The sequence below is a fragment of the Girardinichthys multiradiatus genome, chromosome 5, assembly GCF_021462225.1.
Source record: "Girardinichthys multiradiatus isolate DD_20200921_A chromosome 5, DD_fGirMul_XY1, whole genome shotgun sequence".
Lineage (NCBI taxonomy): Eukaryota > Metazoa > Chordata > Actinopteri > Cyprinodontiformes > Goodeidae > Girardinichthys > Girardinichthys multiradiatus.
Window position 1 is genome coordinate 26,776,729 of NC_061798.1, and position 21,878 is coordinate 26,798,606.

General features: G+C 41.8%; 2 protein-coding genes across 4 annotated transcripts; one reads left to right on the forward strand and one right to left on the reverse strand.

The window, feature by feature from the left end:
- Positions 1 to 459: 459 nt before the first annotated feature.
- best2 (bestrophin 2) lies at positions 460 to 18,343 on the forward strand. Its single transcript, XM_047366285.1, has 10 exons — positions 460 to 817; positions 1,413 to 1,602; positions 3,079 to 3,173; positions 5,945 to 6,178; positions 10,204 to 10,358; positions 10,492 to 10,569; positions 12,118 to 12,270; positions 12,357 to 12,437; positions 17,096 to 17,250; positions 17,442 to 18,343. The coding sequence occupies exons 2-10, from the start codon at positions 1,451 to 1,453 to the stop codon at positions 18,199 to 18,201; spliced, it is 1,863 nt and encodes a 620-aa protein (XP_047222241.1). The 5' UTR covers positions 460 to 817; positions 1,413 to 1,450; the 3' UTR covers positions 18,202 to 18,343.
- Positions 18,344 to 19,649: 1,306 nt separating this feature from the next.
- Positions 19,650 to 20,983, reverse strand: LOC124868749 (protein Hook homolog 2-like). 3 transcript variants are annotated; one of them, XM_047366287.1, is made up of 3 exons: positions 20,789 to 20,983; positions 20,628 to 20,708; positions 19,650 to 19,963 (listed from the first exon to the last, which is right to left on the reverse strand). In XM_047366287.1, exons 1-3 carry the CDS (start codon positions 20,843 to 20,845, stop codon positions 19,814 to 19,816), a joined length of 288 nt encoding a protein of 95 aa, XP_047222243.1. In that variant the 5' UTR covers positions 20,846 to 20,983; the 3' UTR covers positions 19,650 to 19,813. The 3 variants fall into 3 exon arrangements, with proteins under 3 accessions (XP_047222243.1, XP_047222245.1, XP_047222244.1); XM_047366289.1 differs by having other exon boundaries at positions 19,650 to 19,997; XM_047366288.1 differs by having other exon boundaries at positions 19,650 to 20,000.
- Between the last annotated feature and the right edge of the window lie 895 nt (positions 20,984 to 21,878).

Consider the following 21,878-nt stretch of genomic DNA (forward strand, 5'->3'; position numbering starts at 1 on the left):
GCTGATTGCCTCCATGCCACGCCGCATTGAAGCAGTCATTTCTGCCAAAGGATTCCCGACCAAGTATTGAGTGCATAACTGTACATGATTATTTGAAGGTTAACGTTTTTTGTATTAAAAACACTTTTCTTTTATTGGTCGGATGAAATATGCTAATTTTGTGAGATAGGAATTTTGGGTTTTCATGAGCTGTATGCCAAAATCATCCGTATTAAGACAATAAAAGACTTGAAATATTTCAGTTAGTGTGCAATGAATCTAAAATATATGAATGTTAAATTTTCATCATGACATTATGGAAAATAATGAACTTTATCACAATATGCTAATATTTTGAGAAGGACCTGTATAACTGGTGGGGCAGAAATATACCAGGAAACGCGGATTTGTTTTAAGCTGCAACAAACTATTTTCATAACCAACCAGGAATTTGCTTGTTCTAATTTTAATGAGCAGGAATGTTTGCATGGTCCGCTTGCTGCTGTCTTATAAAACCCTGCTTGGACTGCTCGGGCCTGTGCGCTCCTCCGGCCCCAACGCTGCGGCCTGTCGCTTGTGGTCCATCACCGAGCATCACTCTCCCGGTCGGGGGCCGCACTAACGAGCCGCCGCCTCCTCCTCTTTGTTTTTTTGGAGGGGATTTCACCCCGGGGCGCACTGACCACCCGACACCACCGAGGATTATTAGCATGCAGCCGAAGAGGGTAAAAGCAGCCGACGTTAGAGGATATCAGGGCGGTTGGCTCCTAAAGAGAGAGGTGCCAATCACGCATGGAGATGCGCTGAGGACATCAGCTGGAGGAAGCGCCCCTGAAAGGTAGAATGGTGCATTTAGTCTTTTTCATCTGAAGAAGTTTGAGGTGATCTAGCTTTCCAGAGTCCCGATTGCATTTTGATTATATTATAAAATGCTGAAGTTCAGTTTATAGCAGATATGACTAAATCGGCTATGAGAAAGAGAGGAGGGGAGGGGGGTGGTAAGAAAGGAAAAACACAAGAAAGGACGGGGAGCAACGAAAGGGTATGTTTGGGTATGGAAGAAGGTATGAGGCCATAATGAAGGAAGGGAGCTAACGGAAGGAGACGATGCAGGAAGGATGGAACTACGACGCAAGGGAAGAAGAAGAAGGGAAGGTAACAAGGAAGGAGGCGAGGTAGGGTAGGAGTAAAGAAGGAAGGACGGGAAGGAAGGAATGTAACAAGGAACACAAGGGAGGAAAGAAGGACACAACACTTAGACAAGGGGACAGGGGATAAAGTCTGGCATGCAAATATTTCTCCATACTTCAGTTGTCTTTGTCTATACTATTCCAGACCTGGAAAATACTGAAATCATACTTTTTCCCAAATTGGAACCGTGCTGAGACAGGTAAAACTGGTTCAATTAAAAACTTGACATTTTCCCCTCACAGCACTTTCTCTGTGGAAACCTGGGAGCCCTCGGCTACTAATGACGGTCACCTACACCGCCAGAGTCGCAAATGCCCGATTCTGTGGCTTTTCCAAACTGCTCTTGGCCTGGAAAGGCAGCATCTACAAGGTGCTTTACAAAGAGTTCCTGGCTTTCTTTGCTATGTATACAGCCATCAGCATCACTTACAGGTGAGCCGTAAAGTGCTGCGGTCATACGTTTACATACACAACAAGGGAGTGAATGTCATACTAAATTTCTGGCTTCTAATGATTTATTTGAGGCATTCTTCAGTAATGTTTAAACCAACAATCTACTGGCCACATTTAGATTTATTGTAGATTTTCTTTGATCAGAATAATGCCTGCAGGTTAAAATATTCACTTAAATATAAGAAGTGCTGCTGAAGCTTTGAGAATATCTTTTATCTGGACACAGCCAGTTAACTTCATGTTGGAGCTCATCAATGAACGTGGCCGGTGTTTTTTCTATGACATCATAAAAAGGTTTTGTGTGACAGCACTCACTGGATTAACCAAATCTCATGGCAATGGAAAAATCCAAGAAGCTCAGTGAAGGTCTAACGAGGAGAACTCTAGATTTACACATTAGTCTTCTGGAGCTGTTTCTAAACCAATCCAGGTCCCCAAACTAAAAGTTCAAACAGCTCAGCATGAGTACAACGGTTTCCAGATGTGTCGCCACATTGCCAAGATCAAGAAAAAGAGCAAAACAGTGACCCTCAGATTAAAGGATTGCAGACACAAAGCAAGAAGCCCCGGCGCTCGAGCTTGTTACATGCTACAACGCCAGTGTCACTGTCCAGTGAGGCGGTTTTTACTTCACCATGAAATGAGAGGGTACCAACCCAGAAGGAAACCTTTGTTCCAAAATGTATACCTTTAATCTTGACGGAAACATTCAGTTGGCGGAGACACGTTTTATAATGAGACAAGACGCATATTGAGTGTTTTGGCTGCAATAGGATGAAAACTTTTTTGAGGAGTCAAGCTGAAGCTTTCAAACCAAAGAACACTGTACTCACTGCCAAACACTGTGAAAGTTGCATTATGCTATTGGTCTGATATTCTGTAAATGAAATTATTTATTGGACAAAGTGGATGGAATTATAGAAGCTGGAGAACCACGCCCACCAAGTTCAACTTTACCTCCAGTCAACAGTGAGATGGGTGAAACGTTTACACAGTTTGGTGTTCAAACAGGATCCATCAGGAATACCTCACAGGATTATCAAACCAAAACTGGTTCTGTAGTGGAAAAAGCGGGCTAACATGTTCCTCAAAGCCAGGTCTGCGCTAAGAAAAACAAACCATTTTGACAAAAGGAGTGGTCAAATTTCCAGCATGAATTATTCCAGAAGCTTGATGGGGGCCACAGAAAGTGCGTGAATAGATATTTAACCAAAAAGTTGTGTGGATGGAATGCATAATTTTCTATCCCTGTAAATTCAAACGTGTGCAACTAATCCATTGAAGTTTTATGTTCCATAACGAAAACTGAACAGTGAAAGAAATCATTTAAAGCCCCACATTAATGTGATGGTCTTGCCCATGATGAAGTAATGTGTACCTCTGACTGCAACTGTATATAGTCATCATCTCCATGATGCTTTACATAATACACTCTGGATTATTTTACCCTTTCAGATTTTTCCTCTATGATGACCAGAAGAGGTATTTTGAAAAGCTGGCAATTTACTGCAACCACTATGCCAGTCTCATCCCCATGTCCTTTGTACTGGGTAAGCTTTTATAATCATTTGTTTCTTTTCAGACTTGGGGTTACCTTTAAGTGTGGCTCTAGCAACACGACACAAGACCTAGAACTATGAGGAGCTGATGACCTTTTATCTTATGGATATAGAGCTGATTGGTGATGGTGGGAATGTCAAGGTCATTAATTTTTATAATTAAGTAAAACCTAATAAATACAGAACTTGTGAGATACAGATGTACAATGATGTGCTAAAGTTTTCCATTTACTATTAATCAAGGTACACTGACTTCATTAATCAGTGTCACTTAAAACATTCATAAAAGGGTGTAGATAGTGAAAAATGAATCTGTGTGACTTGTTTTCCTATTTCACCGTTATATAAAGTAACTATGAATAATGAATGAATAACTGTTGATGCATTAGGCATAAACGGACTACATAAGTAATGCACCAGTCTCTCCTGCAGAAAAACTCCACACAGCATGATACTACCACCCCCGTACTGCACTGTTGAAATGGTGTTCTCAGGCTTGCAAACCTTTCCAATTTCTCCTAAATGTAACAATGACCATTTGGGCCAAATACTTTTACGTTTTAGTATCGTCAGACCACAGGAAATGTCTAAAAAAATTAAGGTCTTTGTACCTGATGGCACACTGTAATCTATTTAATCATATGTTGCTTTTGAAGTAATGGCTTCTTCCTCTCTGAGTGGCCTTTCAGCCCATGTCAGGACAAGACAAATTTCAATGTTGATAAATGACATTCATGCCTTCTATTACAGTGCTTTGCGAAAGTACTCGGCCCCCTTGAAGTGGTCAACCTCTTGCCACATTTCAGGCTTCAAACATAAAGATATAAAATTAATATTTTTTGTGAAGAATCAACAACAAGTGGGACACAATCGTGAAGTGGAATGAAATTTATTGAATGTGTCAAACTTTTGTAACAAATAAAAAACTGAAAAGTGGGGCGTGCAATATTATTCGGCCCCCTTGCGTTAATAATTTGTTGCGCCACCCTTTGCTGCAATTACAGCTGCAGGTCGCTTGGGGTTTGTCTCTATCAGTTTTGCACATCGAGAGACTGAAATTCTTGCCCATTCTTCCTTGCAAAACAGCTCGAGCTCAGTGAAGTTGGATGGAGAGCGTTCGTGAACAGCAGTCTTCAGCTCTTTCCACAGATTCTTGATTGGATTCAAGTCTGGACTTTGACTTGGCCATTCCAACACCTGGATATGTTTATTTGTGAACCATTCCATTGTAGATTTGGCTTTATGTTTTGGATCATTGTCTTGTTGGAAGATAAATCTCTGTCCCAGTCTCAGGTCTCTTGCAGACTCCAACAGGTTTTCTTCCAGAATGGTCCTGTATTTGGCCCCATCCATCTTCCCATCAATTTTGACCATCTTCTCTGTCCCTGCTGATGAAAAGCAGGCCCAAACCATGATGCTGCCACCACCATGTTTGACAGTGGGGATGGTGTGTTCAGGGTGATGAGCAGTGTTGCTTTTACACCAAACATATCGTTTTTCATTGTGGTCAAACAGTTCAATTTTGGTTTCATCTGACCAGAGCACCTTCTTCCACATGTTTGGTGTGTCTCCCAGGTGGCTTGTGGCAAACTTTAAACAAGACTTTTTATGGATATCTTTGAGAAATGGCTTTCTTCTTGCCACTCTTCCATAAAGGCCAGATTTGTTCAGTGTACGACTGATTGTTGTCCTATGGACAGACTCTCCCACCTCAGCTGTAGATCTCTGCAGTTCATCCAGAGTGATCATGGGCCTCTTGGCTGCATCTCTGATCAGTCTTCTCCTTGTTCGAGATGAAAGTTTAGAGGGACGGCTGGGTCTTGGTAGATTTGCAGTGGTGTGATACTCCTTCCATTTCAATATGGTTGCTTGCACAGTGCTCCTTGGGATGTTTAAAGCTTGGGAAATCTTTTTGTATCCAAATCCGGCTTTAAACGTCTCCACAACAGTATCTCGGACCTGCCTGGTGTGTTCCTTGGTCTTCATGATGCTCTCTGAGCTTTGAACAGAACCCTGAGACTATCACAGAGCAGGTGCATTTATACGGAGACTTGATTACACACAGGTGGATTCTATTTATCATCATCAGTCATTTGGGACAACATTGGATCATTCAGAGATCCTCACTGAACTTCTGGACTGAGTTTGCTGCACTGAAAGTAAAGTGGCCGAATAATATTGAACGCCCCACTTTTCAGTGTTTTATTTGTTAAAAACGTTTGACACATCCAATAAATTTCATTTCACTTCACGATTGTGTCCCATTTGTTGTTGATTCTTCACAAAATATTAGAATTTTATATCTTTATGTTTGAAGCCTGAAATGTGGCAAGTGGTCGACCAGTTGAAGGGGGCCGAGTACTTCCGCAAGGCACTGTAATTGCCTGTTTTAGTCATCATCTTTACAAGGTTTTTTTGCTTGTGTTTTGGGGATGATACACACATTTCTCCTGAAAACAAACATAATTCCCGCTCTGATTATTCCGGCATTTAGCAAACACAAAAGAACAAACATTTAGTATGATTTAATGTCAGACAGTGAGAGAAAACGAAGTGAGTGAAAATATCTGCTTTCAACTTTAAATAGGATTCATTAATACTTGCTTTCTGTCGTCCATGTATCGCGTAATGTAATTTTCTGGAAACACTTGTGTACGGTAATCAGAAGCCTGGCAATAAATAAAAGTACTGTTTAAAATCTCTCTATGGGTTTATAACATCCCTACAGTAATAAACATCTGTAGCTGTGCTGCTGTTTGCAGGTTTCTATGTGACCCTGGTGGTGAATCGCTGGTGGAATCAGTACACCAGCATCCCGCTGCCTGACAGACTCATGTGCGTCCTGTCTGGGGGTCTCCAGGGGAATGATGAGCGAGGGCGCTTGTTGAGACGAACCATGATGCGCTACGCCAGCCTCTCGGCGCTGCTCATCCTCCGCTCTGTCAGCACCGCCGTCTTCAAACGATTCCCCACCGTGGATCACGTGGTGGAGGCTGGTGAGAGTGGGCTGACAGGAACGGCAGGGTCTGTTAGTCAGGACATATCTCAAATATTTACTTATTGCTCTCCTGGTTTTTAATGTTAACACCAAGTAGTTTAGACATTTTTATCAGACTATCAGAAAGTGGTCAGTGGAGTCTCACACTAAAACATTAGGATTGTGTGGTATTTGCTTCTCCATTCACTAAACCCATGAGCCCAACATCACAAGGTCAAACACCTAATGAGATTTTCCTGATTATAAAACAAGTCATTTTATATACAGGTCCTTCTCAAAATATTAGCATATTGTGATAAAGTTCATTATTTTCCATAATGTCATGATGAAAATTTAACATTCATATATTTTAGATTCATTGCACACTAACTGAAATATTTCAGGTCTTTTATTGTCTTAATACGGATGATTTTGGCATACAGCTCATGAAAACCCAAAATTCCTATCTCACAAAATTAGCATATCATTAAAAGGGTCTCTAAACGAGCTATGAACCTAATCATCTGAATCAACAAGTTAACTCTAAACACCTGCAAAATATTCCTGAGGCCTTTAAAACTCCCAGCCTGGTTCATCACTCAAATCCCCAATCATGGGTAAGACTGCCGACCTGACTGCTGTCCAGAAGGCCACTATTGACACCCTCAAGCAAGAGGGTAAGACACAGAAAGAAATTTCTGAACGAATAGGCTGTTCCCAGAGTGCTGTATCAAGGCACCTCAGTGGGAAGTCTGTGGGAAGGAAAAAGTGTGGCAGAAAACGCTGCACAACGAGAAGAGGTGACCGGACCCTGAGGAAGATTGTGGAGAAGGGCCGATTCCAGACCTTGGGGGACCTGCGGAAGCAGTGGACTGAGTCTGGAGTAGAAACATCCAGAGCCACCGTGCACAGGCGTGTGCAGGAAATGGGCTACAGGTGCCGCATTCCCCAGGTCAAGCCACTTTTAAACCAGAAACAGCGGCAGAAGCGCCTGACCTGGGCTACAGAGAAGCAGCACTGGACGGTTGCTCAGTGGTCCAAAGTACTTTTTTCGGATGAAAGCAAATTCTGCATGTCATTCGGAAATCAAGGTGCGAGAGTCTGGAGGAAGACTGGGGAGAAGGAAATGCCAAAATGCCAGAAGTCCAGTGTCAAGTACCCACAGTCAGTGATGGTCTAGGGTGCCGTGTCAGCTGCTGGTGTTGGTCCACTGTGTTTTATCAAGGGCAGGGTCAATGCAGCTAGCTATCAGGAGATTTTGGAGCACTTCATGCTTCCATCTGCTGAAAAGCTTTATGGAGATGAAGATTTCATTTTTCAGCACGACCTGGCACCTGCTCACAGTGCCAAAACCACTAGTAAATGGTTTACTGACCATGGTATCACTGTGCTCAATTGGCCTGCCAACTCTCCTGACCTGAACCCCATAGAGAATCTGTGGGATATTGTGAAGAGAACATTGAGAGACTCAAGTCCCAACACTCTGGATGAGCTAAAGGCCGCTATCGAAGCATCCTGGGCCTCCATAAGACCTCAGCAGTGCCACAGACTGATTGCCTCCATGCCACGCCGCAATGAAGCAGTCATTTCTGCAAAAGGATTCCCGACCAAGTATTGAGTGCATAACTGTCCATGATTATTTGAAGGTTGACGTTTTTTGTATTAAAAACACTTCTTTTATTGGTCGGATGAAATATGCTAATTTTGTGAGATAGGAATTTTGGGTTTTCATGAGCTGTATGCCAAAATCATCCGTATTAAGACAATAAGAGACCTGAAATATTTCAGTTAGTGTGCAATGAATCTAAAATATATGAATGTTAAATTTTCATCATGACATTATGGAAAATAATGAACTTTATCACAATATGCTAATATTTTGAGAAGGACCAGTATTTAAGAAGTACAAAATTACGCTTCTCTTGTCCAGAGAGTTTTGATGAAGTAGTCTTGTAAATGAAAAAGAGATCAACATCACTTGGGAGAGAAGCATCATTCATCACATCTCTTGATTCCCAGGCAGCGGGGGCAGTTGACAAGGAAACAGTGCAACTTTTTGGCCATCAATGTTTGTCCACCAGCCCGCGTTCTGTCTCTATAGTAACTAGTACTGGCCAATGCATGGTTGACATCTTCTCTACTTTCATTATTGCTTTTGGTTTTAACACAGATACGCCCCTTTTTCACCAGTACCAACTCAGAGCGGTTTGCTACTGCTTGACCTGGTTTTTTTGCTTTTTAGTACCTGCTTGCTTGTGGTTCCAACCGTTCCAAGTCGCACTGAAGACACAATGTCAGAAGACTGTCGGTCACTTATTGGGCAGGGGCGGCGTCAGTAGTCACTGTATATTTCAATAACTAATATCTTCAACTGCTAAATCGATTTATGCTGGGCCTATAGTGTATATGAGCACTATTATAGCAAGCTAGCATTAGGTAGCATTAGCTTATCCTCACTTGTCCTCTAGTTTGAATCCTTTCATTTGATACCGCATGGCTTCACTCTCTCTCCTGAACTTATTCACAGCGCTTCGGGTCTTGCTGCTCAAAGCCTTCTCTGGCTCTCTTCTTTCATTCTGAGTCTGACAGCAGCCATAAACTGAGCAACAGTTTCGGCTGTTGTTGTGTTCTTTGCTTCTCTAAATCACATCATTTATTGCTCCCGCCTTCATAGTAATCAATTGTTATGGAAAATGAATCAAAAGGTGCCAAAAGTGACCCGACCCGACCCAAATAGATTAGATGCAAATAGAAAAGGGGTAATACTGTTTTCTCCACACCATCAGTACATAGGTTTGGTTCTGTCATCTGGACACAAGTTGGAGAACAATGTGTTAAGAGTTCATGGTGTAAGATGTACAGGTGTACCACAAGGATACATTTTAGGACCACCACTCTTCTGCTTGTATAATAATGAAATGCGCTCTAAGGATGTTCTTTACCAATTGTATACAGATGATGTTGTCATATACACAGCTACAAAACCTCCACAGCAGGATGCAGAGGTGTTGATCAAGGAAATGGTGGAAGTTTCACAGTGGCTTAAGAATCATTACCTGTCTATGAATTGCACCAAAACTGTCTCAGTGTGTTTTATTATAGACGCAAAGTCACACATTTTTCTGTGTTAATTCATAAAACTGAAACAGATGAGTAGATGAGTTCAACTCTCTGGATGTTGTATTGGACTCTGCTTTAATTTGAAGCTTACATTAGGAACATGTCTAAAAATTTGAAAACTAATCTTAATTGATTTTATCTGATAATATACTATTACTAATAAATATTTGCGTAACTGTCTGGGCTAACCAGTCATATTTAAAGCCTGGAATGTTTTTGTTAAACAAGCTCAGAAGCCAATCAAGTGGTACTGTAAAATCCAAATATGATATTTAAAATTTTGACAATTTTATGCATCTTTCTTCTATAAAGCTGACATTTATATGTTTCAATGGCCTAGTCACGGAAGTAGTTAATTTTAAAACTGACATAGGAAGGAGTTGCAACAAGGAGACCTGGAAACAGGCTATAATTTAGCAAGAAGCAAAACATTGTTTGCACAGCCATCTCTCTCATTTAATGGGCACCAGTTTTGAAATAGTTTACCACCAGTAATAATTAATTAATTTTAGAGGTTTTACATTTTAGGTTAAAAAAGGCTTAAACAGATAGAAATATGTGAACAGTAAAGCCAACACATCTTACTCTCATCAGCTCTTCTACTGTGTGTACTTTCATCTGCTGTTATTCTTTTGAAACAAAAGATGCATCTTTTTGCCTTTTGCTTTTTTAATCCTAACCAAAAAAAGATTGTTTTTAAAGTTATTCCTAAACAAATAAATAAGGATATTAGCTGCCAGCGTCACAAGTACATCCAGTTGGACTCTAATTCATTTGTCAACCACTCTTGTTTTCTAGTGTACATGCTATCTTTGTACTTGTAGCTCTAAAAATCTTTCTGTCATTCAAGGATAAAACAGCGGTAACATTACCGGATGGAACAAGGGATACAAGCCAATGACCCCTCTGTTGTTTTCTGTGCAGGATTTATGACAAGAGAGGAGCGAAAGAAGTTTGAAGGTCTCCATTCTCCTTACAACAAATACTGGATCCCATGCGTTTGGTTCACCAATCTGGCTGCTGTGGCTCGCTGTGAGGGGAGAATCAAAGATGATCACACACTCAAGCTTCTCCTGCAGGTGCAGCCCAGCCAGTACATCTGGAAACGTTCATACAGGCCGGCTAATGCTGTTGACCGGCAGAGTTTTGTTTTCTTTTGAATTGAGCTTTTGATTGTAGTAAGACAGCTGGTGTCTGTCTGTGTGTGGGCAGGAACTGAATGGTTTCAGAGGGAAGTGCAGTATGCTGTTTCATTACGACATGATCAGTGTGCCCCTCGTGTACACTCAGGTAAGATCATTCACAGATTTTGGGTTTCGGCGCACGCTAAGTATTTCCATGGGGATTTTCTGACAGTTTCAGTGTCTTACACAAGTCATGACTCTTGATCCTTTTTCTCCTTTTATCATATTACAAATAAAAAGCTTTTATAAGGTATTTTTTTTAAAGACCAAGACAAAGACTGAATTTGTTCATTCTTCTTTGCAATATAGCTAAAGCTCAGTCAGATTGGATGAAGACCATCTGGAGAGATCAAATTTCAAGTCTTGCCACAGATTCTCAATTGGGTTTAGGTCTGGACTTTGACTGGGCCATTCTAAACCATAAATGTACTCTAATGCATCCTGCCGGCATACGGCTCCCACCACCATGTTTTATGGTGGGTATTGGTGCAGTGAATCTTTCATCGTTTTGCATGCAGATAAAAAAGTTCCGTTTTGGTGTCATCTGACTAGATCACCTTCTTCAACATGTTTGATGTGTCCCAACCTGGCTTGTGGCAACTTAAAATTTAATTTCTTATGGCTTTCTTTCAATGATGGCTTTCTTCTGGGCCACTCTACCATGACGGCCAAATTTGTAGAGTGCATAACTCTCAGCTGTTGTGTCAAGAGATTCTCCCACTTGAGCTGTGGATCTCTGCAGCTCTGCCAGAATTACCACAGTTGCCCTGGCTGCTTCTTTGATTAATGCTCTCCTTGCCCGGCCTTTTAGTTTAGGTGCTTGTCCATTTCTCTGTGGTTTTGCAATTGTTTCATACTCTTTCTGTTTTGAGATGATGGATTGAACTGAGCTCTGTGAAATGTTCCAAGCTTGAGATATTTGTTTATAAGCTAACTTTGCTTTAAACGTCCCAATAACTTTATCACTGATCTGTCTGCTGTGATCCTTGGTCTTCATGATACTGTTTGTTCACTAATATTCTCTAACAAACCTTTTCACTTCAGAATGATTCACTACTTGGTATGAATAGTTTTGCAAAGTTGTTTATCTACAAGTTTTAATCAGTTAGCTCACCAGAATGAGTACATAATGTTTGGGAAAACTAAACAATTAAATGTTGCTGATGTTACTTATGAAAACACAAGCATCATTTGACGTTTTGTTACTTTTATTAATAAAAAGAAAAACAAATATCAAAAATTCAATAAAATATGTATGTTGTAATTTTAGTAGCGTAACAAAAACTTCAATAACTTTCGTAAGTTAAAACTCACAAAACAAGTTTTTTTCACTAAATGTGCAACTTCTTCCCTCTAACTAGAGTTACCACCAGCGGCCACTGGAGGTCGCCTCTAAAAAAACAAACAGAAGGAGCCCTGCAGAAATTAAAACAAGGCGAACAAAAACAAAATGTAAAATGCATTTATTTTAATGATTCATAATTCCTCTTACAAACAAGGGAAATAATTAATAAAAATAAATTAATTTTATGATAATGAATGTTTACAAAATGACATAAAAATTATCCAAATCTACAGCAAGTGTGAAGAGTGGAGAAATTGTAACTAAAACCTTTGCATTAATGTTGATTAGATTCATCTGTTTGTCTCTCAGGTGGTGACTTTGGCAGTGTACAGTTTCTTCTTGGTATGTCTGATTGGCCGTCAGTTCCTGGACCCCAGTCAGGGTTACCCGGGTCATGACCTGGATCTCTACGTGCCCATCTTCACACTGCTGCAGTTCTTCTTTTATGCAGGGTGGCTTAAGGTCCGTATGAGTCTGCCTTGATGTTTGCTCTGTTCTGATGTCAGCCGAAAGTTGAGACGTTCAATCTTTCGATGTTACTCCTGAAGGTTGCAGAGCAGCTGATCAACCCTTTTGGAGAAGATGATGATGATTTTGAGACCAACTGGCTGATCGACAGAAACTTCCAGGTTTTTTAAAGGCTTGATCTTTTGATTATTAGTTTTCTGTATGAGGATTTTAGGCGAGTAATTTATACAGTGCTTTACAAAACTATTTACACCTTTTATCTTTTTCACATTTTCTCACTATTTATTGAGATTTTAGGTAAAAGACTCAATTGAATTTAGGTCTGTACTTTGACTGGGCCATTCCAACACATGCACAAGCTTGTCGTATGTTTAGGTTTGTTGTCCTGTCTGATATGACCAGTGCAGCTTCTTCCGCTGTGACCTCTAGATGTTTGTGACTTCTTATGAATTTCTTTAACAATGGCTTTCCAGGTTGCCACTCTTCCATAAAGGCCATATTTGTAGAGTTCACAGCTAATAGTTATCCTGTTGACAGCTACAGGGGTTGGACAATGAAACTGAAACACCTGTCATTTTAGTGTGGGAGGTTTCATGGCTAAATTGGACCAGCCTGGTACCCAGTCTTCATTGATTGCACATTGCACCAGTAAGAGCAGATTGTGAAGGTTCAATTAGCAGGGTAAGAGCACAGTTTTGCTCAAAATATTGAAATGCACACAACATTATGGGTGATATACCAGAGTTCAAAAGAGGACAAATTGTTGGTGCACGTCTTGCTGGTGCATCTGTGACCAAGACAGCAAGTCTTTGTGATGTATCAAGAGCCACGGTATCCAGGGTAATTCAATTCAATTCAGTCAGTCATTTTCTACCGCTTATTCCATAGTGGGTCGTGGGGGAGCTGGTGCCTATCTCCAGCAGTATATGGGCAAGAGGCAGGGTACACCCTGGACGAGTTACCAGTTCATCACAGGGCAACACACAAACAACCATGCACACACTCATTCATACACCTAAGGGCAATTTATAGTGACCAATTAACCTAACAGGCATGTCTTTGGACTGTGGGAGGAAGCCAGAGTACCCGGTGAGAACCCACGCATGCACGGGGAGAACATGCAAACTCCATGCAGAAAGACCCCCAGTCGGGAATCGAACCCAGGACCTTCTTGCTGCAAGGCAACAGTGCTACCAACTGCACCACCGTGCAGCCCTCAATTCAATTCAATTCAAAAATACTTTATTAATCTCAAAGGGAAATTAAATGTTGTTATAGCTCATATTATGAGGGTTTCCTCAAAGAGCCGTTGTAGATGCTGATGGCTGTGGGCAGGAAGGATCTCCTGTAGCGCTCCGTCTTACAGCAGATCTGAAGAAGCCTCTGACTGAAGACACTCTGTTGTTGTAGGTCAGTCTCATGAAGAGGATGCTCAGGGTTCTCCATAATGTTCTTCATTTTATGAAGAATCCGTCTTTCCACAATGATCTCCAGAGGTTCCAGAGGAGTTCCCAGAACAGAGCCAGCTTTCTTTATCAACTTGTTAAGCTTTTTTAAGTCCCTGGCTCTGATGCTGCTTCCCCAGCAGATCATGGTAGAAGAGATCACACTTTCCACAACAGACTTATAGAAGATATGCTGCATCTTGCTGCAAACACCAAAGGACCTAAGCTTCCTCAAGAAGTCCAGTCTGCTCTGTCCCTTCTTGTAGATGGCTTCACAGTTGCATCTCCACTCTAGTCTGTTGTCCAGGTGAACACCGAGGTATTTATACTCCTCCACCACCTCCACTTCTTCTCCCATGATAGAAATAGTGTTTGACTTATTCCTGTTTCTCTTAAAATCTACAATCATCTCCTTTGTTTTAGTCACGTTCAAAATGAGATGATTGTTTCCACACCATGCCACAAAGCGGTCCACCACCTTCCTGTACTCAGCTTCTTGTCCATCTCTGATCCACCCCACGACTGCAGAATCATCCGAGTATTTCTGCAGATGACAGGAGTCTGTCTTGTACTGGAAGTCTGAGGTGTACAGAGTGAAAAGGAATGGTGAGAGTACAGTCCCCTGTGGTGCTCCTCTGCTGCTGACTGCCTGGTTAGACTCACAACCCTTCAGTCTCACAAACTGTGGTCTGTTTGTCAGGTAGTCTTTGATCCAGGAGATTGTTGAGGCCTCCACCTGAGTCTTCTGGAGTCTTCTGACAAAGCAAATCAGGCTGGATTGTGTTAAATGTTCTGGAGAAATCAAAGAACATGATCCTCACAGTGCTACTGGTTTTGTCCAGATGACAGTGGGTTTGTTGAAGCAGGTGTATGATGGCATCTTCAACTCCAACTCCACAGCAATAAGCAAACTGAAGGGGGTCCTGATGGTTTACTGTTTGCTTACTCAGATGGGCCAACAGGAGTCTCTCTTCATGATGTGAGATGTCAGGGCAACAGGTCTATAGTCATTGAGGACTGATGGGTGAGTTTTCTTTGGTACCGGAACAAGACAGGAGGTCTTCCACAACACCGGAACCTTCTTCTGGGCCAGGCTAAGGTTGAAGAGGTGCTGCAGAATCCCACAGAGCTGCTCTGCACAGGCCTTCAGGACTCTAAGGCTGACACCATCTAGACCTGCAGCCTTATTCCTATTCAGTCTCTCCAGTTGTCTCTTCACCTGACTTCTTGAAACACACAGGTGGAAGGGGGAAGCAAAGGAAGTATCAGCATCTTCTGATATGGTTGAAGGCAAACATGTAGAAGCAGAAGGGTCTAGGGCTGAGGTAGAAGATAAAACATTTGAGGTGTTACTGGACAGCTGTGGGTCCTGTGGGTCAAAGGAAGGTGGAATGTCTGTTTGGCTGTGAGCAGGAGAGGAGGATGCGAAGCTTGTTTCTGAACTGAACCTATTGAAGAATACGTTCAGTTCATTGGCTCTGTCCAGACCTCCATCGGTCTGATCATCCTTCTGCTTGAAGCCTGTGATCTTCTTCATCCATGACCACACATCTCTGATATTGTTTTGCTGGAGCTTGCTCTCCAGCTTCTTCTTGTACACCTCCTTGCTGTCTCTTATCTTGACTTTAAATTGCTTCTGTATGATCCTCAATAATTCTCTGTCTCCCTCTCTGAAGGCTCTTTTTTTCTTGTTAAGCATGTCCTTCAGGTCACTGGTGATCCAAGGTTTGTTATTGGGGAAGCCTCTCACGGTTCTGGTGGGGATGATGTTATCCACACAGAAGTTTATATAGTCGGTTACACACTCAGTCAAGGCATTGATGTCCTCTCCATGTGGCTGGCACAGTGCGTCCCAGTCTGTAGCCTCAAAGCAACCTTGCAGAGCTTCTTCAGCTTCCTGTGACCATTTTCTCACAGTCCTCTTTATTACAGGTTGCCTCTGAACAAGGGGCTTATATTTCGAGCAAAGAAAAACAAGATTGTGAACTGATTTGCCTAGAGGAGGTCTTGCTGTAGAGATGTATGAGTCCTTGACATTTACATAAAACAAATCCAATGTTTTGTTTTCTCTGGTAGAGCAGCTGACAAATTGTTGAAACATTGGAGGTGTAGCAGAGAGTGAAGCATGGTTAAAATCACCAGAAATTGCCACAAAAGCAATGGGGTTTTGTTTCTGTAGCTTAGCAACAACTGAGCTGATGGCATCACACGCAAATCTTGGGCTGTGGACAATGTGAAACATGTATTGTTCTCTGATGAGTCCACCTTTACTGTTTTCCCCACATCCGGGAGAGTTACGGTGTGGAGAAGCCCCAAAGAAGCGTACCACCCAGACTGTTGCATGCCCAGAGTGAAGCATGGGGGTGGATCAGTGATGGTTTGAATTGCCATATCATGGCATTCCCTTGGCCCAATACGTGTGCTAGATGGGCGCGTCACTGCCAAGGACTACCGAACCATTCTTGAGGACCATGTGCATCCAATGGTTCAAACATTGTATCCTGAAGGCGGTGCCATGTATCAGGATGACAATGCACCAATACACACAGCAAGACTGGTGAAAGATTGGTTTGATGAACATGAAAGTGAAGTTGAACATCTCCCATGGCCTGCACAGTCACCAGATCTAAATATGATTGAGCCACTTTGGGGTGTTTTGGAGGAGCGAGTCAGGAAACGTTTTCCTCCACCAGTATCACGTAGTGACCTGGCCACTATCCTGCAAGAAGAATGGCTTAAAATCCCTCTGACCACTGTGCAGGACTTGTATATGTCATTCCCAAGATGAATTGACGCTGTATTGGCCGCAAAAGGAGGCCCTACATCATACTAATAAATTATTGTGGTCTAAATCCAGGTGTTTCAGTTTCATTGTCCAACCCCTGTACCTAATAACCGTGGGCCTCTTGGCTTTTTCTCTGATTAAAGATCACCTTGCCCCGGCATGTCAGTTTAGGTAGACAATCTTACTGACATTATAATCCACACCAGGTGGACTGTATTAGGTGACTTCTCTTATGTTATTGGATACACTGGACTTAATTTAGGATTATGAAAGTCAAGGGGACTGAATAGAAATATACACCACACTTTTCAGATATTATCTTCAAATATTGAAAACCATGTAACTTTTCACTTTACAATGTCACACTAGTTTTATGTTGGTCTATCACATCAAATCTTTATAAAACACATCGAACTTTGTGGTTGTAATGTCATAGATTTGAAAAATGGGGTGTGCATAATTTGGCAAGGCACTGTATGTAGTTGTATATTGTGACTCTGAGGTGTATCATTAATTGTTTTAGGCTTTTTGGACTTTGAGTTATGTTTTTTTTTTTTGCTTTAGGTTCTGTCTTACATTTTGTGTGTAGGTGTCCATGATGGCCGTGGATGAGATGTACGGAGATCTGCCGATGATGGAGCGAGACCGTTACTGGAATGACTCCAATCCCCGACCACCCTACACGGCAGCTACACTTTTTGTCCTCCGTAAACCCTCCTTTCAGGGGTCCACCTTTGACATGGCGTGAGTTGCTCTCACCCTTTCTGCTCTGTGTCCTCTTGGGGCATTGGGGCCTGAGTGAGAACCCTTCTTACTTAGTGTTTTAAAACAGAGGACATTTTCTCCTTTTAGGCTTGAAAATCACCATAGTCCACAAATATAACAAACAGTTTTTAAGAGCACAAAATAGTTATAATCCTGATCACTCTTGGCAGGATCCCAAAGGAGGAGATGCACTTCCAACCATTGGAGGACATTGCTGAGAATCTGGAGGAATCCGGCACTCGCCACCCCAACATGGCTCTCTTTAACCGCCTCCTCAATGCGGCCCCGTCTCCAACTATCTTCATGGGAGGAGCTCTTCGCCGAACCTCGGCTCAGCTTCAGAGGCTGTACCATTCACCGAGCACTGACCGATGCACCAGCAATGACGAGGAGGACGATGAGGAGAGAAGTTGTCAAATTGGTAAAGGAGGGTCGCTGCCATCTGGGCTGGGCCAGGACAACCAGAGCACCGTGTGTAGCTTCAGGGAGGAGAGGAGTACCAGGACGCCTCTGGTGGATGTTCAGTTTGGGGAGGAGCAGGAAAGTCGAGGAGGAAACTTCTCAGCCAGTGAGGTTAAAGGGATTCAGAGGGATGAAGAAGGAGCTAAAGCAGAGCCAGAGGAGACTTCCAGAGCTCCGGTGTCATTGCCTTCTCCTCCAACTCAGTCCTGCAGAGAGATATCTACTCTACCTGCCTCCGCCATGCCTGTCATGTCCCACCAACTTTCTGCTTTCCTGTTTCCCCAGACAGCCCAATCCAGTCTGGAGCACTGCAGCTCCCAGCCAGCAATCAGCCATCCCACGGCTATGCTCAGCATTCCCAAACCACCATCCACTGGGAACAAAATGTCCCTCCTCACCGTGCCATCTTATATCGAGCCTCAGCGTTTCCGCAGTGTGAGCATGGGGTCAGAGTTTACAGGGTCCTGAAGTCAACAAACAAGCTGTGATGTTCCCACAAACCATTGGTTACATGAACCCACAAAACAAATCACTGAAGTGGGATTTATTTTTACTCCTGATTGCTCCTGTAGGACCACGTAGTTGTAAGTGAAATAAATCAAATATACAACGTAATAGATTCCATGATTTTCCCCTAAGACTAGTTCTAATTTATAAAAAAAAAACTTTAATCTTTGTTAGCAGTGACCAGTAGATATTTGTGGACCAGTAACTTTAAAACAACGCCCTGACATTTTGTAAAATCCATGGGTTTGCAGTTTGTATGCAACAGACAAAACCAAGTTTAATTTGTGCACGTTCACTGCAAATGGACGTAAAAAAGTAAAATGGATTTGAACGTTTAGGGCTGCATGGTTGCGCAGTTGGTAGCACTGTTGCCTTGTAGCACAAAGGTCTTCAGTTCAACTCCTAGCCTGGGGTCTTTCTGCATAGAGTATGCATGATCTCTCCATGCATTTTTGGGTTCTCTCTGGGTACTCTGGCTTCCTCCCACAGTCCAAAAACATTGTTGGTCTCTCTAAATTGCCCTTAGGTGTGAATGGTTGTTTGTCCTTTGTATCTCTGTGTTGTCCTGAGATGCACTGATGACCTGTATGGGGTGTGCCCCTCCTCTTGCCTGTAGACTCCTGGAGATAGGCACCAGCTCCCCAGTGACCCTCAATGAAAGAAGCGGGTATGGAAAATGGATTTGAAATTTGACAAATAAAAACAAATATTCTGCACTCTTTACTCTGATGTCACAAAGAAAGCCCTCATTAATCCCACCTGTGTTTAGTTTGGTCTCCGTATAAATCCAGATGTTCTGTGAAAGCCTCAGAGGTTTGTTAGAGAACATTAGTGAACAAACAGCCTCATGAAGACCAAGGAGCACAGCAGACAGGCCAGGGAGGAAGGTGTGGAGAACCTTAACGCAGATCTAGGTTATAAAACTATATTCCAAGCTGCGTGCCAAAACATAGCTGTCCACCTAGCATAGACAGGTCTGGGAAGGAGAGCATGCAACAAAGATGCCTATGATAACTCTGGAGGAGCTGCAGGGAATCAGGTAGGAGTATCTGTCAACAGGAAAACTAACACAAAGCCATTGTTGACAGAAGGGCTATGTAAGTAATGTTCGAGTGTGTTGGTCGGTCACATAAAATACCAATAATATACATTGATGTTTGTGGTTATAATGTGAATAACTGAAAAACCTCAAGGAGAGTAAATACTTCTAAACGTCACTGAATATTTGTGTAGCTCAAAGATTACGTCTTACTTTTTTGCTTATGATTAAAAAAACATATTTATCAATTCAATAATTTGTGTTTGATATCCTTTTCCTATTTTATGTTGATGTAATTTAAGCAATTACTGATTATAATTGATACATACAATGTTTTAGTTAAAAATCCCAAATGATGATCCTGTTATTGTTTATTTTATTTTTTTATTTTTTAGGAGCTGCAAGCATACATCTGAAAAAGATTTTGACATGTGACTATGTTCTGTATATTATTAAAGACGGATGCAGACACAAGTAGCTACAGGCAGTTTAACAGCTTTCTCTTTGGTTTGATGGGACTACCTGTACCTAAAGTCACCAGCAGGGGGAGATAACAGCCAACCCAAAACAAGCATCCACTCCGTCTTCTCTAATACAGAGACCCACTCTGCTCATGAAGGTTGGAGCGGGCCCTCCTGGCCTGGGTGGAGCGCCTCTGCTTGGCCAGGAAAGACTGAGGAAGACCTGGAGTTGGAGAGTCCTTCTTAGACAGGCTGTGCTGCTGAAGAAGATGCAAACAACAAATACCAAAACTTTTGTGTTCCAGTTTTTATAATTTATTATTATTATTTTTTTTTTTACCGAAAGAGCAAACACAAATGTCAAAAGTCTTGCTTCTAATTTCCTACAGCATACACCATCTTTTTTGTCCATATGTAAGCCCTGGCTTGGAGCCTTATCAGCTCTATAACTAAGCTAGTTGTGTAATAAACTACAAAACACTGAGGGAAAACAAAAGTCCTGTATTTGTAGCAAAAGTATATGGCAGGACCAAATAAAGACAAAAGAGAGTAGGTGAAAAAAATAAAACAGGATCTAGTAAAAGTTACCAGAACATTTAGTGGCCATAAAGGGAGAAGTGGAATTGTTCGATTACTAACAGTTAAATAAGAAGAGGCTCTACTTGACTCAGTCACAAGAAAGCTGGAAAACAATCACAGAGAGAGACATTAATATGACAAAAACACATTTAATTCACACACTACATGTTTGATTCATAGAAACACAACAGAGCACATCGTGTTACACTCCCACGGACCTTTTCAACTTTCATGTTCTTCCTAGATCCATAATTAAATAAACTGATTGAAAGCTCTATGTTTGTTTTATTATGTAATGTTTCTCTCACCATGCTTTGCCATGCAGCTAGGATCAGTTTTTCCTCTTGTTCATGTCTGGATCTGGTTTTCTCACTCTGAGAGTCAAGTGGCTGCAGCAGTTTGGAAAAATCATTTAAACCTCACACAACTTCCCTTTGTAAGTGATGTTTTATTACAGCCACCAGCTCACCTGTGAGGCTGCAGCCTTCAGGACGTCAGTCCGGCAGGCTTCGTTGTTGCTGCTCATTTTTCACACAAATCCAAGCAAAATGGGGCCAAAAATAAAACAAAAAACATTTGCGTGACCGAGCAGCTTGCACAGCACCACCCCTTTGACCTGCCCCAACTGTCTGCAGATATGTGCTGCTCCTGGCTGCATTTTGCAGCAGAGCCCACTTTTGTTGTGCCACTGATAGAGAACAATATGGAGAGGTGCTGCAGGCCCGAATGCCTCCTCATCACAGTCAAAGACAACCATCCTGCTGACTCTGGCACATTCACTGCTGGGCAGTCAGTCACCAGGCAGGAGATTAGTGGGTATGTTCCATTATACAATGCAATTATCTTGCAGACAGCAGATACTGCTAATTATATTCTTGTTTAAATGCAGGAAGGGCCGTGTGCATGCGGAAAATACAGGGATTTTCTGATAAAAAGATAAGATATGTTATATAAAATGATATATATAAATCTCCCACTTTTTGTTTGAACTGTGGAGATGCATTTTTTTTATTTAAGGTGGGATTTTTATTTTATTTTAAAGACTTTGCTTTTTTAAGACGCAATTTAAGAGGTTTAATATAATGATCTACCTTATTTACTTTATGAGTACAAAAACACTTTAGTTAAATTATTAGTTTGATCCCCTTGCTGAATGAGGTTTACTAGTGATCAGTATCTACCTATCTGCACTACAACAGATGTTCAGAACACCACAGTTAGAAGACTGAGAGGAATTTACATCGGGAGTTCACCACGTTAACCCACATTGGATGAGCTGTGCGGAAGTGTGCAAATTCCTTGTTTTCAGATGCATTTTATAGAGAACTGCCTATGAAGGAATCCAGCTAATAAGATAAATCATCCATGTTTGGCCTTTTCCTGTCTAAATTACAGCAATTTCAAGCAACATAAACCCCCAAAATGTCATACCACTTCATGCCAACAGTGTAGTTTGGATTTTTACACCAATTTCCTTTGGATAAAAGTAAGTTTGAGGATTATGTACAGTCATCATGCTTTTATTTGCAGCATGTGTTTTACACAGAAAATATTGCAAA

Bases quoted from the DNA above. Each gene is read 5' to 3' on its own strand.
- best2 (XM_047366285.1), top strand. From the start codon at position 1,451: ATGACGGTCACCTACACCGCCAGAGTCGCAAATGCCCGATTCTGTGGC. The intron at 12,271-12,356 runs GTCCGTATGAGT...TTACTCCTGAAG, and splicing joins TTTATGCAGGGTGGCTTAAG to GTTGCAGAGCAGCTGATCAA. The intron at 17,251-17,441 runs GTGAGTTGCTCT...CACTCTTGGCAG, and splicing joins GGGTCCACCTTTGACATGGC to GATCCCAAAGGAGGAGATGC.
- LOC124868749 (XM_047366287.1), bottom strand. From the start codon at position 20,845: ATGAGCAGCAACAACGAAGCCTGCCGGACTGACGTCCTGAAGGCTGCA. The intron at 20,709-20,788 runs GTGAGCTGGTGG...AAACTGCTGCAG, and splicing joins TGAAGGCTGCAGCCTCACAG to CCACTTGACTCTCAGAGTGA. The intron at 19,964-20,627 runs GTGAGAGAAACA...CTCCAACTCCAG, and splicing joins TAGCTGCATGGCAAAGCATG to GTCTTCCTCAGTCTTTCCTG.